At 47.0% G+C, this 14383-nt stretch overlaps 7 protein-coding genes across 7 annotated transcripts; 5 read left to right on the top strand and 2 right to left on the bottom strand.

Annotated features, from left to right (window-relative positions):
• Positions 1 to 1125, top strand: FPSE_05442 (uncharacterized protein; the record flags this gene model as incomplete). The annotated part of the gene is made up of 2 exons (XM_009258560.1): positions 1 to 366; positions 418 to 1125. The coding sequence occupies 2 exons, from the start codon at positions 1 to 3 to the stop codon at positions 1123 to 1125; spliced, it is 1074 nt and encodes a 357-aa protein (XP_009256835.1).
• Positions 1126 to 1219: 94 nt separating this feature from the next.
• On the bottom strand, positions 1220 to 2154 carry FPSE_05441 (uncharacterized protein; the record flags this gene model as incomplete). Its single annotated transcript, XM_009258559.1, has 3 exons — positions 1220 to 1780; positions 1833 to 2008; positions 2064 to 2154. The coding sequence occupies 3 exons, from the start codon at positions 2152 to 2154 to the stop codon at positions 1220 to 1222; spliced, it is 828 nt and encodes a 275-aa protein (XP_009256834.1).
• Positions 2155 to 2844: 690 nt separating this feature from the next.
• On the top strand, positions 2845 to 4092 carry FPSE_05440 (uncharacterized protein; the record flags this gene model as incomplete). The annotated part of the gene is made up of 2 exons (XM_009258558.1): positions 2845 to 3970; positions 4022 to 4092. 2 exons carry the CDS (start codon positions 2845 to 2847, stop codon positions 4090 to 4092), a joined length of 1197 nt encoding a protein of 398 aa, XP_009256833.1.
• Positions 4093 to 4672: 580 nt separating this feature from the next.
• On the top strand, positions 4673 to 6110 carry FPSE_05439 (uncharacterized protein; the record flags this gene model as incomplete). Its single annotated transcript, XM_009258557.1, has 7 exons — positions 4673 to 4849; positions 4911 to 5018; positions 5066 to 5473; positions 5520 to 5656; positions 5711 to 5882; positions 5952 to 5977; positions 6068 to 6110. The coding sequence occupies 7 exons, from the start codon at positions 4673 to 4675 to the stop codon at positions 6108 to 6110; spliced, it is 1071 nt and encodes a 356-aa protein (XP_009256832.1).
• A 707-nt stretch (positions 6111 to 6817) lies between these two features.
• Positions 6818 to 7852, top strand: FPSE_05438 (uncharacterized protein; the record flags this gene model as incomplete). The annotated part of the gene is made up of 1 exon (XM_009258556.1): positions 6818 to 7852. One exon carries the CDS (start codon positions 6818 to 6820, stop codon positions 7850 to 7852), a length of 1035 nt encoding a protein of 344 aa, XP_009256831.1.
• Positions 7853 to 8051: 199 nt separating this feature from the next.
• FPSE_05437 (uncharacterized protein) lies at positions 8052 to 9289 on the bottom strand (the record flags this gene model as incomplete). Its single annotated transcript, XM_009258555.1, has 6 exons — positions 8052 to 8302; positions 8368 to 8656; positions 8718 to 8799; positions 8859 to 9070; positions 9126 to 9196; positions 9250 to 9289. The coding sequence occupies 6 exons, from the start codon at positions 9287 to 9289 to the stop codon at positions 8052 to 8054; spliced, it is 945 nt and encodes a 314-aa protein (XP_009256830.1).
• A 1254-nt stretch (positions 9290 to 10543) lies between these two features.
• FPSE_05436 (uncharacterized protein) lies at positions 10544 to 12668 on the top strand (the record flags this gene model as incomplete). Its single annotated transcript, XM_009258554.1, has 2 exons — positions 10544 to 12474; positions 12611 to 12668. The coding sequence occupies 2 exons, from the start codon at positions 10544 to 10546 to the stop codon at positions 12666 to 12668; spliced, it is 1989 nt and encodes a 662-aa protein (XP_009256829.1).
• Between the last annotated feature and the right edge of the window lie 1715 nt (positions 12669 to 14383).

Here is a 14383-nt window from a genome sequence, read left to right as displayed (position 1 = left end):
ATGTCAAGCGAAACACGAGACTTCCCCGGCCTTCCTCCTTTCCCAAAGGATGTATCAACAGCGCCACTCCTCTGCCTGTCCCTACAGAAACTTCTAGCCTCTGAAGAAAGCGAGATCAAAAGACTCATCGAAGCTTGCGAAGACCTTGGCTTCTTCTACCTCGACCTTCAAAACTGCGGCCCCGCGTCTGGTATTTTGGACGACGTTGACAAGCTTTTCGCCATCTCAAAGGAGTTCTACTCTTTGAGTCTGGAAGAGAAGACAAAGTACGATTTTAGTGCCCAGAACTCGTATTTCGGGTACAAGTCGCAAGGTGCTGTTGTTGTTGACAAGAATGGGACGAGAGACCGGAATGAATCGTATAATGTAAGAAACCATGCTCTTGATGTTGAAGTACAGTGTTGACTTGTCCTTTAGGTCCCCAAGATTGACATGCTTGGTATGATTGATGCTTTACCTCGACCTAGGCCATTCGATGAGGGTAAAGATGTTTTCGCATCTTTTATGAAGCGATCTCATTCTATCGTAACTCTTCTTCTTAACATCTTCAACGATAGTCTCGGGCTTTCACCAGGAACGCTTTCAGCACTTCACCGTATCGACGCAATGAGCGGTGATGCCGTTCGTCTGATAAAGGCCCCTCCCCAACCTCGTGACGACCGCAAGGCAATTACCCTCCCCGAGCACACCGACTATGGTAGCATCACCTTTGTCTTCAACCAGCTCGGTGGACTCCAGGTTCTTCCCCCTGGAAAAGACGCCGAGTACCTCTATGTCGAACCACTCCCGGGACACATGATTGTCAACATTGGCGATGCGCTGGCCAAGTTTACCAACGGGCTTTTCCGTTCAAACATCCATCGTATCGTTGCCCCTCCTGGTGTGCAGGGAGACTTTACTCGCTATAGTGTGGTTTACTTTTCGCGACCAAACGACGATGTCATATTGAAGCGACTTGAAGGATCAGAGAGAATTCCGCCTCTGGAGGAAGGGACTGTTGAGGAGATTATCAACAGTAAAGATTGGATCTTGCGTCGTGGATTGGGTAGGAGGGCTACACAGGCCAAGGTGGACTTGGATAAATGTGCTGGCACAGAAAATCTCAGCCGACGTATTGTAGCTTAGAACATCGGGCTACTTTGATATGATTTAGATGTCGTGTAGTGGAGTAGAAACGTTACATTATGTAGTACTATTATGTGACTAAACTATTTGTCTTTCAAAGCCAGAACCCATTAGTTGACACATGTCCCGTGTAACGCAGACCAAACAGCAACAATGCTACCGCAGCAGCTACCTTGGTCCCAATCACAGTCACTCTCGAGCGATACATATCGCGACGAAGTTCCACCAACGACTTTGGCTCATTGAGATGAGGAAAGTCAACATCCGGCACTTCCACATCCAAGAATGCACACAACGGCTTCCAGCCATGACTCGCATGCCACTCTAGTAGCCGATCATCGGGTGTAAGCCTTCGAACCTTTTCGATATGTTCATCAAAGGATTCAAGAAGAGCTGGGTCAGCCTCGGGCTTATATGCCGGAGTTCCTTTGGATATGACGGAAGTGGTGTAATTTAACAAAGTCCAGTATCGTAGTGAGAAGCCGTCCAGGTACCCAAGCAAGGTCCAGGATCGCCAGGATAAGATGGTAAGAATTGACTTGCGCATTGATATCAACCATTGATCTCGATCACGTATGGTTAAGACGATCTTTGCTTCTGGGTAAGCTGCGATTAATTCTTCGACGAAAAGACAGCAAGGCTCGTCGGAAACGGACTAGCACTTATTATTAGCCTGAAGCTATTGGGACAGTCTCGGATACACGTACGTCGTAGTTCCAAAGGATCTCATCAAAGTCTTCCCGCGAGACCGGTTTTCCGACACCTTCGTACTTGGCTCGAAGGGCCTTCATCCATAGTTGAACATGATCATTGGCATCATTTGATAGTACTTCAGCGAAGTGGTAGGAACGGAAGCCGAGGATCTTGAGGGCGGCACATGTAGCTGTGAGTAAGTGTTATTGATCGTCGATTGGTTGTGAAGGGATGGGAGTACCTACAAGTCGTTCCTGTTCGGGGGAATGAAAGAAAGAGGACTTTCATGGGCTTGGGCCTCGGAAGGACTGGTTCTGTTCTTTCGTAAAACTCCATGATTGTTCACTCGATAGTGAGACGGGATGATAGTGTCGTGCGGATATACCTCCCTGCTTTCGAGGGCGGAAAATTGTAAGATAATAAGAGGACTTCCCGAATGGTTTAGCTTCACCGGAGAATGATATCCGGACTCCGGGCCATCGCCCCCGACTTCCTAAATCGAGTCCGATTGATGCGGGCCGTGATGATCAGTCATATGCAAGGATGCGGCAGGCAATTGCCTCCTGCATTTCCTAGTGGGTAGTAGAAAAGTTGGCCTCCTAAGTCTTAGGGTATAAAAATAAGTAGTCTAAGAAGCTTAGTCTAAGAGCCATAAGATATCCTAATAATTTTGTCTCTTATGCTCCCAGTGGCCAATTTTTCTTTCATCTAGCGTTGCTGCATACTGATGTTGGTCCCATACCGGTGAATGTTTCTTATGTCAATCTGGATCAGAATGCATGAAGCACTTGTGTGTCTCAGACACGTCAATTCCAGTTTCCAAGAGTCATTTGAATCCAAGAGACATGGATGTAGTTGACACATGCTTCAACTATAGGTCACGGTTTGCACTCACCGCAACTTAGTACGACATAACAAGTAATTCTGTGAGACATTTAACCAAGATGATGTTTTAAAAGGGATGTCGATGTACTTCTCCCAGACCAAGGTCGATACTTGCATTGACCCTCCTCGATCACCGTCAACATGCTCCCCCACGAAAAGACCATTCGTTCCGCTTTTCCGTCCCTGGAAGTAGACCAAATCTTTCTCGACAATGCCGCCGGGAGTCAAGTCCTGGGTGACGTCGTATCCTCCATCTCGGATTACCTACTCACCACCAACGTCCAACTAGACGCTTCCTACAGGACTAGTCAAAAGGCTACTGCAACATTTGATGCCGCGCATGATGCTTGTGCCAAGCATATCAATGCCCACACCGATGAGATCGTGCTGGGTCCATCGACTACCCAGCTCCTTCGGAACCTTGCTTCGTCTCTTGATCTGCAGTCTGGCGATGAGATTATTGTTTCTGCCGTGGACCATGAGGCCAATATTGCGCCTTGGGTAGACCTTGCAGAGAGGCGGGGTCTACGTCTCAAGTGGTGGAAGCCATGCCAGTCGCAGAACCCGAAACTCCTGGTCAGTGACTTGAGAGAGCTTCTTACTCCAGCGACAAAGCTGGTGACATGCACGCACGCCAGCAATATCTTGGGAACCATTACCGACATCAAGTCCATTGCCGTGGCCGCCCACGAAGTTGGTGCTCTCGTCTGTGTCGATGGTGTGGGCTATGCAGGCCACAGGCCGATCAACGTAAAGCATCTCGGGGTCGACTTTTACTGCCTCTCGTGGTACAAAGTGTACGGACCACACATATCTATGCTGTATGCTAGTCGTGCAGGACAGCATCGCATTCGTCCTATGGGACACTTTTTCAACTCTCACGTCAGCTTGACTGAGAAGTTGGGGCTTGCAGGTGCAAGCTACGAGCTGGTGCAAGCCCTCCCTCATATTGTGGAGTATCTTGCGCCATCTTGGGAAAAGATTATTTCTCAAGAGGCGGCGCTGCAGACTATGCTTATTGAGTACCTAAACTCCCGCCCAGATATTACCATCTTTGGCGAACCTGATGCAGACGTGGCAGTGAGACTGTCTACGGTTAGCTTTACGGTTAGAGGCTGGAGTTGCCATGCGCTGGTCGAAGAGATTGAAAGTCGGTCAAAGTACGGTGTACGGGCAGGCTGTAATTATGCAGAGCGCCTCGTTAGGGAGATTCTAGGTCTTGGACTCGATGGTATTGTGCGAGTAGGCCTGTTGCATTATAATACTTGTAAGTACATCCCTCCTGTACGGAAACACGTTTGCTAATATGGGGTTTTAGTGGACGAGATCCGAGGTTTCATCAAGATCCTTGACGAGGTCTTGTCCGATGGCCCGCGCGCTAAGCTTTAACGGTACGTTCGGAGATCTCGCTGATGAGGGAAGAGGAAAGTATGTACCGATCTATGCAGCGAGGTCCGCATTGCATCATGTATGAGGCCAGTACAGATTACTTGTAAAACGAAGAGGTGCGTCGGATCTCGGTGGGGACAGCGTCCTGCATAAAATACAAGGGTACGATCATATCGTAAGCTAGCCAGTAAACAAGAAGCTTGTGCAATGCGATGAGTTGTGCCCTGTATGCCTTGCTTCTTCTCACTCATGTGCCAACTTGGCCTTGGTTACAGGGCATTTCGTATAGCAGATGTTGTGATACCTGTCATAACATGCGTTGTAAGCATCGTTTGTCATGAAGCGCCGACAGGCCGAAGTACCCAAAAACGAGGGTCCGTTATAAGGGACAAAGGTACAAGGGTCCATATGTACTTCATGACACCTTCGTTGATCAGGTGATAGTACAGACTATAGCAAGAGACCTGGTATTTAAAATAGGCGACTGAGGGTCAATAGACATGTATGATTTAAGCAGATTTGTCAACAATAACCGGATAACCCATTCAGACCAGTAACCCTGGACTCACGTCGCATCGCCATGTCACCCGACAAGCCAGCTCAGAACGGAGACGTAGTGGTGTCTCAAACAGCAAATTGTGACCACATTCCCGTTATTGATCTGTCGTCTCTCGATAGCCCAGATGTCGAGGAACGTCAGAAGCTGGCTGCTCTAATTAACGATGCGTGTACCAAAGTTGGGTTCTTTTACATCAAGGTAAACATACAATTTCTCTCAACATGACAATGTGTAAAGTTAAATACTTACAAGCGACTAGAACCATGGTATTCCTGAGGATATGATAGAAGCTGTTCACAATGCTGCTGAACGGTTCTTCAATCTCACCGAGGCGCAAAAGATGAGATACTATATCGGAAACTCAAGGGTAGGTTATACTGTCTAAGAATAATCTCGGGTATTTACTGTTTGCAGAAATTCCGGGGTTATACTCCCATGGGCGCCGAAGAGGCGACAGGAACAGAACAAGACTTGGGCTCAGAAAAAAAGACCGTTTCTGAAGCATTTGACATTGGATACGAGACTGCGATGGACCTGGAAAAGAACCCAAGTGACGCACTCCCGACAGACACCTTCGAACTGTACGGCGAAAATCAGATGCCTGATGAGGAGATGATCCCCGGTTTCGCCAAAACCTACATTGACTACTGTGGTATCGTCTTGAAGACCTGCCGGCAGATGATGAGAATCTTTGCTTTGGCTCTTGAGCTACCTGAAGAGTATTTTGACTCAAAGATGCGGCATCCTGGTGTCACTTCGAGGATGCTGCACTATCCGGCACAGTCGGTTGGCGAGGAGCAAGGAGGGCTTGGGGCGCACACGGTAAGTTGAAAGCTAAAGCGAAGCGTACAAGACTCATTACTTCCAGGATTACGAATGCTTCACAGTCCTCTCTCAAGGTCGTGTATCAGGTCTGCAAGTCTTGAACCAGCAGGGCGAATGGATACCCGCTCCACCAATCCCTGGTACACTGGTAGTAAACATTGGAGATTGCTTGTCAATTTGGTACGTTACTAGTAACCCCAGAGAATGATACAGCAACTAGCTAATGACAGCTAGGTCGAACAAAAAGTTCAAATCGACCATCCATCGGGTGGCTAACCTGTCGGGAAAGGAACGGTACTCGGTGCCGTTCTTTTTCGGCGTCGACTACGATACAACTGTCTCAGTCTTGCCGCATTTAGTCTTGGGCAATGCTCCTGCATGTGCTGTCCCCTTCAAAGCGGGAGCTGTGAGTGATCCCTGGACGGAATGTGACCCTCTATATCTATGTACTAAGTCTGACACGCATAATGTTTAGTGGGTTCGAAATAAGCTGTCTCAGGCGTATGTGGGGTATAGTGAGCCTCCTTCCGTAAAGGGTTGATGTTGCATATGTTGTATTGGGGATGATGGATCAAACATTGAGGTTCATAGATGTAATTGCGACGTAAGAGGCAATATCGAGGTTTACAATTGAATTGATGCTGTATGGCTGTTTTTCACGTGTTATTCGATACATAGTCAGGCCGCATTGTGCATGCCAGCTCGGTTTGTGGCTGGCTGAGCTCCATGCAAAGTCATCCCAATATACGCCATGTCTCGCGCTGTCGTCATCCCTTTTGTTATGTCTCAGACGCGTCAATGCTATTTTTTCATTTAGGTACTTAATTGCAAGACCTTTCGAAAAGCCAGACTGGCCATGTTTGCCATGCACATGGGCTAAAAATGCAAGTCCAAGACCAGTATTGGCTGTACGGTAGAGGCACAGCCTGCATTGTTCTGACCGTACGCAGTCATCTCAGTTCAGCATCCTCAATCGACAGCTCTTGTACAGAATGAGGCAACGGTGTGATATCTTGTGGCATGAATGGCTTCGGAATATGCTTGTTTGCAAGGTGGTTGGGATAGAACGCCATGTCAAAGCCTACATGCATGAGTGGGGGGATCGTCGAGGATCATTGTCTGCTCCGCTGTGTTGAAGCATCTGACGGTAGATGATCTGCACCCGTGAGAATTCATGATTTACTTTACTTCGAATCTGTCTTCTCGTGTTTTGTGTGTTGCGTCATTTACATTAGGGTATCGTAAAGAAACACACACACATATATATATCTAGAGGAATATAACACAAGTCACCACTACCAGACCATACAAGTTCATCAAACATCTCATCATATCCCCATCATGACTATCTCATCAAAGCCCCTTGTCCAAGCCGACGATGAGTGGTCCCCTCTCAAGTCCGTCATCGTTGGCCGAGCAGGCGTGTCCTGCTTCCCCAGCGGCCCAGCCGAGATGATGAAATCTACCATGCCCGCAGAACATCTGAGCTCCTTCAAACCAAAGACACTCTTTCCCCCAGATCTCATCGAAAAGGCAGAAGCCGAACTCGACCAATTTGCCACTATCCTCAAAAATGAGGGCATCAAGGTTTATCGACCCTTGGACATCAACTGGCAAAAGATCAGTGGATATACCGGTGCCATGCCACGAGATGGTCTCATCAGCGTTGGAAATACCCTGATCGAGGCATGCTTTGCTTGGTCATGTCGCTCCCAAGAGATTGACATTGCATTCACGCCTATTCTTGAACAGCTTAGTCTCGACCCTCGAGCGAATATTGTTCGACGTCCAGACAGCAGCTTTGCTGATACTCTGATGAATGATAATGAAGCTGGCAACAAGTGGGTTATCAACAACTCCCGTCCCGCCTTTGATGCCGCCGACTTTATGCGGTTTGGCAAAACCATCATTGGACAGTACAGCCATGTCACCAACCAAGCTGGCGTTGACTATCTTGCTGAGCATATCCCAGAAAGATATCAGATCGAGATGATCGAAGTCAATGACCCAAACGCGATGCATATCGATGCAACAATCCTACCTCTTCGCGATGGACTTGTTGTCTACAACCCAAACAAGGTTACTGAAGCTGGCTTGAGAAAGCATGCCGTCTTGAAGGACTGGGACCTTGTTCCTTATCCGTTTGCTCCCAAGGACCGAACGGATCCTCCTTTGTATATGACTAGTCCATGGCTTTGCCTCAATGCTCTGGTTTTGGATGGGAAGAAGGTGGTGGTTGAGGCTAGTGACTTGGTGACGATGGAGTGGTTTGAGTCGCTTGGTATGGAATGTATTCCTTGTCCTTTCCAGCATGTGAACAGTATTGGAGGTTCTTTCCATTGCGCTACGGTAGATCTGGTACGAGAAACGTATTAGGTTAGCATATTCTATTTGCAGTTGTGCAGTTTGTTTTCTAACCACAACTTGAAATTCCATTGGTGTCTTGCTTAACCTTTAATCTTAGATGATGGGCTACCAGGGGATAGGGTTTCCATCTTTAATTATACTTTTTAAGCATCATGACCCTAATGCCCTTACATATAACCATTACCCTATAGATACTAAAAAGGTACTCTTATAACCAAATGCCCTTTAGGTAGCTTTCTGCAGAGGTAAACTCAAAGTCGGGGAGGAGCTTGTTCCACTCATCCGATACAGTCCACACGCCTCTCTTAAGGCCGGCAACGTATTCCACAAGAACACCTTTAGAAACTTGCTCCCTTATCTCCTCCGGAACTCCATGGTGTTCTACCACGGGATACCAGGAAGTCGTAACGTTCCGAGTCTCCAGAGCCTCGTTAGAGATCTTTTCAATTTTAAACGGGCCTTATACCATGTTAGCAAATATGTCAAGACTACCATGTCCAAATTCTGGATAGTGTCTTTCGTACCTCGGAGCTTCTCGCCCAATGCAATAAGCCCGGAAACAGTGGTTACTGTCCCTTGCATGCCACCAACAGTAGGCCATACCCCGTTATATTCCAAGGCCTGTGCTACAAGTCGGGACATGTCCCCAACAGTAGTCAAGGTAATTGGAGCATCGCTGTCCTCGGAGATGATGGCCCTGCGATTCTGGAAGTCTGCAAACATATAGAAGGTACCGAAATGCTTCGTTGTTGCGTGGGGGTGTCCGAAGTAATCTGTGAAGAAGCCTGGCTGGAACAGGCAATACTCGATCTTCTATTAAACCAATAGGGTTAGACAGTCCGATCAACGCAAGCAATGAATCAAAGACGCATACCTGCTGGTTCGAGTTGACTTCTTCCAAATATTTCCGGACCTCGTCCTTGTACTTATAATGAGCGACCCCACTATTGCTCGCACTGAACCAATTACTATTAGCATTTCGATCGTAAGATACAGGCTTGGTAGAGGCACTTACGTAGCCCACTCCGAGGGGGCAAATCTTCTAACGCCAGCCTCAATGGCTGCGTTGATGAGCTTCTTGTGCAGTTCAAAGGCTACATTCGTATCGAAGATTGCCAAAAAGGAGAGCACCGTGTCAATGCCCTTCATTGCATTAACAAGTGCGGGTTTATCATCGTAGTCTACTTGCCTCCAGGCAACGCCTTTAGGCAAGTCTGCAACCTCGGCCTAAACAACATAGCGATTAGTGTCAAAGGCGCCATGAACAAGCATGGTGTCTTACCCCGCGACTCAATATGACCACCTCGTAGGAGCCTCTGGCAAGGATCCTATCAATGACTTCGCGGCCGAGGTCTGATCTGTGTAAGTATGTTGCCTCCTGATGGGGTTTTTAATACAGCACCTACTTCCAGAGCCGCCTACAACTGCAACTTTCTGAGCCGCCATCTTGGAGTTCTTATCTACCGGTTGTTATCGATGTATTGAAAGTGTTAAGCGATAGGAAAGGAATTTTAAATAAAGTAGGGTATAGCTTTATAGTAGACATTATGGAAATTTATAACTAGTTAATAAATAGCTTAAAGCGGACTTTGTAGCGGACTTTGCGGAATTTGTGGCTACCTCGGGGTATTTAAAGATGCCGAGTTATAGAAAGGGTTTAGAATGCGGAGTCTTTTAAACACCGGAAGACCGTTATATAAATGCACTATAACAGTAGCAGAGGTCAGACTGGAGACAAGGCTACAATTACAAGGCTAGCTAAAGGGGAAAGGGGGGGCAAAGGTTATATAAAAGGGAAAAACTCCTTGGGACAAAAAAGGAAGTGGGCGTAGTCAGGGAATGTGACTGAACTACACGTTTACTCTGGCTTCCGGATGAGAGTCTAGAGGAGAAGCTAGAGCGTGAGAACCGTGACAAAGCCTGGCAAGCAAATTCGTGAGAAATAAATATTTGCTAGAAGTTGATGACATTGACACTCGAGGCTACCCTACGATCCTCAAGTATATAGGTAGATGGTGGCAATTGAGAAGAAACTCTCTAACAGACTTGAGAATAAGTTGTACTGGAGGTATTGAGGACCTTATTTTTCTGATAGACCTCTCGATGTGTCAGAGAGACATTCTACAAACCTCAGAATGGATTGTATAGAATATCGTATTTTTAATTTAATTTTATGCTCGTTTGAAAACAAGGCAGAAATAAGGCGCCTGCCTTGAAATGGACTCACATACATTAATGGCTTGAAAAGCGGGCTATGTTGGGGGCTTAGCATAATATTTCTGCTTACTAGGCTGTCTAACATGACCTTTTGTGTATTCATATTTCCGTCAGGCAGATTTGAAGAGGTGAGACCGCAATGCAGCGTGGCGATGATCATAAAAAAGGCTGCGATACTCAATATTAATTTCCGGTTTCTTTCAATCTTTACATATCCACATATGCTATTGTCTTTGTCCATTTCTGATGTTACCAGTTACCAGACCAGGTTTGCGGGCTTACAGGCCAGCTGCCGTGTTGCGTGCTGTAACTGCAGGTTCCATCAGGCTGAAGCCGAAGACTAGTGTCTGTGGCTATTTACCAAGTAGAGGGCACTCAAAACCCCTCAGTCTAAAGGCCATACCACTACAAATCATACACACCCAGAAGTTTGCTCGCGGAACAAATAAGGCATACCAGTATACTGCATGGATTGCTTACAAGATGGGCATATACTGGCTGTACACGATCATGGTATTTACGTGTGCCGCATGGGTTGTATCTTTACTTTACATATCTGGGTATGGTACATTGTTGCTATCCTGGTCTATCTTTGAAATGGGTGACAATTTATACGACATCGGACAAGGCTATGCCTCCCTTGATCAATTATACCAGGTATATTGCAAGCGACAGCGCGACATTCTTGAGAGCGAAAGATTGGCCAGGCGGTTGGCATCCTCAACGGATGTTTTGCCGGCATACTCGAGCCTTAATGAAGGAGAGATACGACTTCTCGTTCTTGAACCTGGGACGCAAGACAGTCTTGTCACATGCAAGCTGTATACCTGCAGCCAGATTGATGGAATACCGTATCAGGCCCTCTCTTACGCTTGGGGTGACCCTACCAAGGTACAGAGCATCGAGTGCAACGGAGAAAATATGCAGATTGCATCAAATCTTCACCAAGCATTATTACACCTTCGCCATCCACGTCGCGCGAGAGTCCTCTGGATCGACGCTCTTTGCATCAACCAAGATGATTCCAACGAGCGTGGCCAACAAGTTCAGTTGATGAGAGACATTTACGCCCAGGCTACGCAAGTCATTGTGTGGCTCGGCGAAGGCACCCGGGACTCTCTGATTGCCTTTAACTACCTCTCCAAAGACCCTCACTCAACCCGTAGAGGTCTCTTATCAAACGAATCCTGGGAACCAATTGGACTCGACTTCATTGTCGAACCTCATAAAACATTCGATTACAAATATGACCTGACTTGTCTGACCAAGCTCCTCGAAAGGCCTTGGTTTCGGCGGCTGTGGGTTCTCCAGGAGGTGGTGCATGGGGAAAATGTCATTGTCATGGTAGGAAACGAAACAGTCAGCTGGGGTCTTTTAGCGAAGTCTGTCCAGAAGCTCTATCGGTCAGGGTTTATTCTAGGGAAATCCTCCGAGAAGGCTCAAGCTGGTGCAGCTGCTGTCATCGAAATGGAGAGCATCAGGAGGTCTCGCCCTAACCTGCTATCGGTGTTGCTCGCTACCAACTCTGGAGAGTGCTCCGACGCACGGGACAGATTATATGCTGTTCTTAATCTAGCAAGTGACTACAGTCCGCGGAGAGATATTGGAACACTTGGACCCGACTATAGTTTACAACCAGACGAGATCTTTACTCGGTTTGCTCGATGGTGTGTAGAACGAGGAGATATCAACTTTCTGTCCTGTACCACGAGGTCGAAAGCAAGCAAGAGCGGCGACAATCAACTCCCATCTTGGGTACCTGACTGGACGGATATAGACAACCACCATCCCTTCGTTCGGTACTTGGATCGTGTTCCTTTTCAAGCGGATATTGGTCTTGAAGAGTTGCCTCACAAGCCACCTAGCATTACCGAGGATAACGAGCTCGTGCTTTTTGGAACCGTCGTTGGTGTTATAGAACACGTAGGTCCATTGCCAACTTTCAACAAAAGTAACATGGATGCAGAACCCAATCAGCTTATCGACACGGTTGTCGCGAACAAAATATGGTTAAACCTCTGCCTAAAAATTAGCCATCTGGCAAGAGTCGATTCAGAAACACATTTCTGGCGTACGATTACAGCAACGTTGACCGGTGTAGGATACGCTGTTGGCGAAGACTTTGGGAGACGATTCTACAAATATCTACAGTTACTTCACGACATGTCACTTTATGCTGGTCCAGACTCACAGATATCAAACTCAGCTATGAGATATTTCACTTCTCAGAAGTACCTCAGTGCAAGTATTGAGTCGTCGATATTGATGTGGGCGGCGAAAAGGCGATTTGCTGTAACCCAAGAGGGAATGATGGCATTGGTTCCAAACGGCACCAAACCAGGAGATGTCGTTACTGTAGTGGCGGGTTCCAAGGTGCCACTTGTATTTCGAGAGGTGCCGCATCGGGCAGGAAAGTATTGCAGCGTTTTAGGGGAGGCATTTATAGATGATCTAATGGATGGTAGATTTGTAACCGGGCAGGTGGAGGATTATAAGCGGTTAGGAGAAGGTTGTAATAGGCTGTCATTTAAGTACTTTCTACTCATTTAGGCTTTGCTTTAAATGGTTAAGTATTGTGGCTTTGGATATCTGCGCTTTTCTCTTTTAAACTTATAGGGTTAAAACATACAACAGTTCTTGATGTTTCCAAAAAAGACAGAGACGTGATTTTGATGAGATAATTAGTGTATATACACGAGTGTTGAAAATGAAGATACGGATCTATTTTCTCAGTCGAATGTTGAGAGTTTCACGTGATTTTACCACACAAATATATCTATCTATCTGCAGTCTTTCAACCAATTCATCAATTATCGACCTCCCACTCCAATACCACCTAGTATTAAGACAATGCCTCGACCGTTTTCCGATACTGTAAGCGCTAAGAGCCAGGCAGACAGGGTGGGGGCGATGATGCAGGCTGACATTGTGATTCTTTCGGGGCTATGCCGTAGAAAAACTTTCTTCATATATCCCTCAATATCGCTTCCGTTTCATTGTACCCTCAAACATTTGTATAGTCGTGCGTATTACTTTCCACTCACGACTTATAATGTCGCTGACTTCTTCTCAACCGCCGCTATCTGAGAGGCCACCCCGCGAATTGCTCTGCGAAAAGTGCCGGGGGATATCGTGGAATGTATTGAAGTCCTACGACGATACCGCAATACACGGCCTTGGCTTTCATGGAACGTTTCGCGAACTGGAGGATTCATGCGATCAGGGATGTCCAATGTGTCAGAATCTCCGTTGTATGCTTGTATACGATGGTGTAGTCTCCAAAACAGACGACCCGATGCACTGGGGGATCACAGGATTTGGGTCTGTTATGCTTGGATCGTCGGAGCTCCCTTATAGTGAAAGGCGGGAATACTTTATGTGGAAGGATAGCAACATACAGTCGCCGGGACAAAGGCTCCCATATGTGCAACGTATGCCATGCACGAGACAGAAATACTTCATAATGATTCATGCTGATTGGACCTTGCAGGGCTAGCTCCAGATACACTGGAAGATGACCTGGGAATTCTCATTGACAACATTAACGAATGGTTGACGGCTTGTACCGTATCTGGGAAACACAAGACATGCACATCGCTGGAATCGTGCACATCGCCTTTACCAACTCGACTCATAGATGTTGGTGACCAAGATCGAGACATCCCCCGACTAATCGAATCTGAGACAGAGTATCCAAGTGGAAGCACCAAGCCTTTATACTTGATCTTGAGCTATCGTTGGGGAGGAGGGAATCAAAGCGCACGAACAACACACAGTAACGTGCGAGAGAGAAGAAAGCAGATACCTCTACAGGACCTACCAAGGACCATACAAGATGCCATTAAAATCACAAGACGTATGAAGATTCGATATCTCTGGGTGGACGCAGTATGTATCATCCAGCCAGACAATGACGGAGAAACAGAAGAGTGGTTGAAGGAATCTGCCAACATGTCAGACTACTATTCCAATGCGTATTGTTGTATCGCCGCATCAAGTGCAGAGGATAGTTCCGATGGAATACTTGTCGAAAGACCAATTGCCAAGTTTACTTTTAAAGAATGGCATAACCCCGGAGGCACGACCATTGACCCTCCTCACTCGTCCCGGAGGCTTTTTCGAAACCCGCTCCTTGAGCGCGGATGGTGTCTTCAAGAATGGCTCTTGTCTCCTCGTATACTGCATTGGACCAGGAACGGTTTGATCTGGCAGTGTAAGAAAGGATTCTTCTGGGAGGGCCAGAAGGTCGTGCATGATGAATGTCCGGAACATGTCCCTGACTCACGGGCGGGAGGGACTCGGCTCAACAATGACTGTCTTTTC

The sequence above is a fragment of the Fusarium pseudograminearum genome, chromosome 2, assembly GCF_000303195.2.
Source record: "Fusarium pseudograminearum CS3096 chromosome 2, whole genome shotgun sequence".
NCBI lineage: Eukaryota > Fungi > Ascomycota > Sordariomycetes > Hypocreales > Nectriaceae > Fusarium > Fusarium pseudograminearum.
Note: the sequence above shows the minus strand (reverse complement) of the source record. Positions and strands in the feature narration are given on the sequence as shown.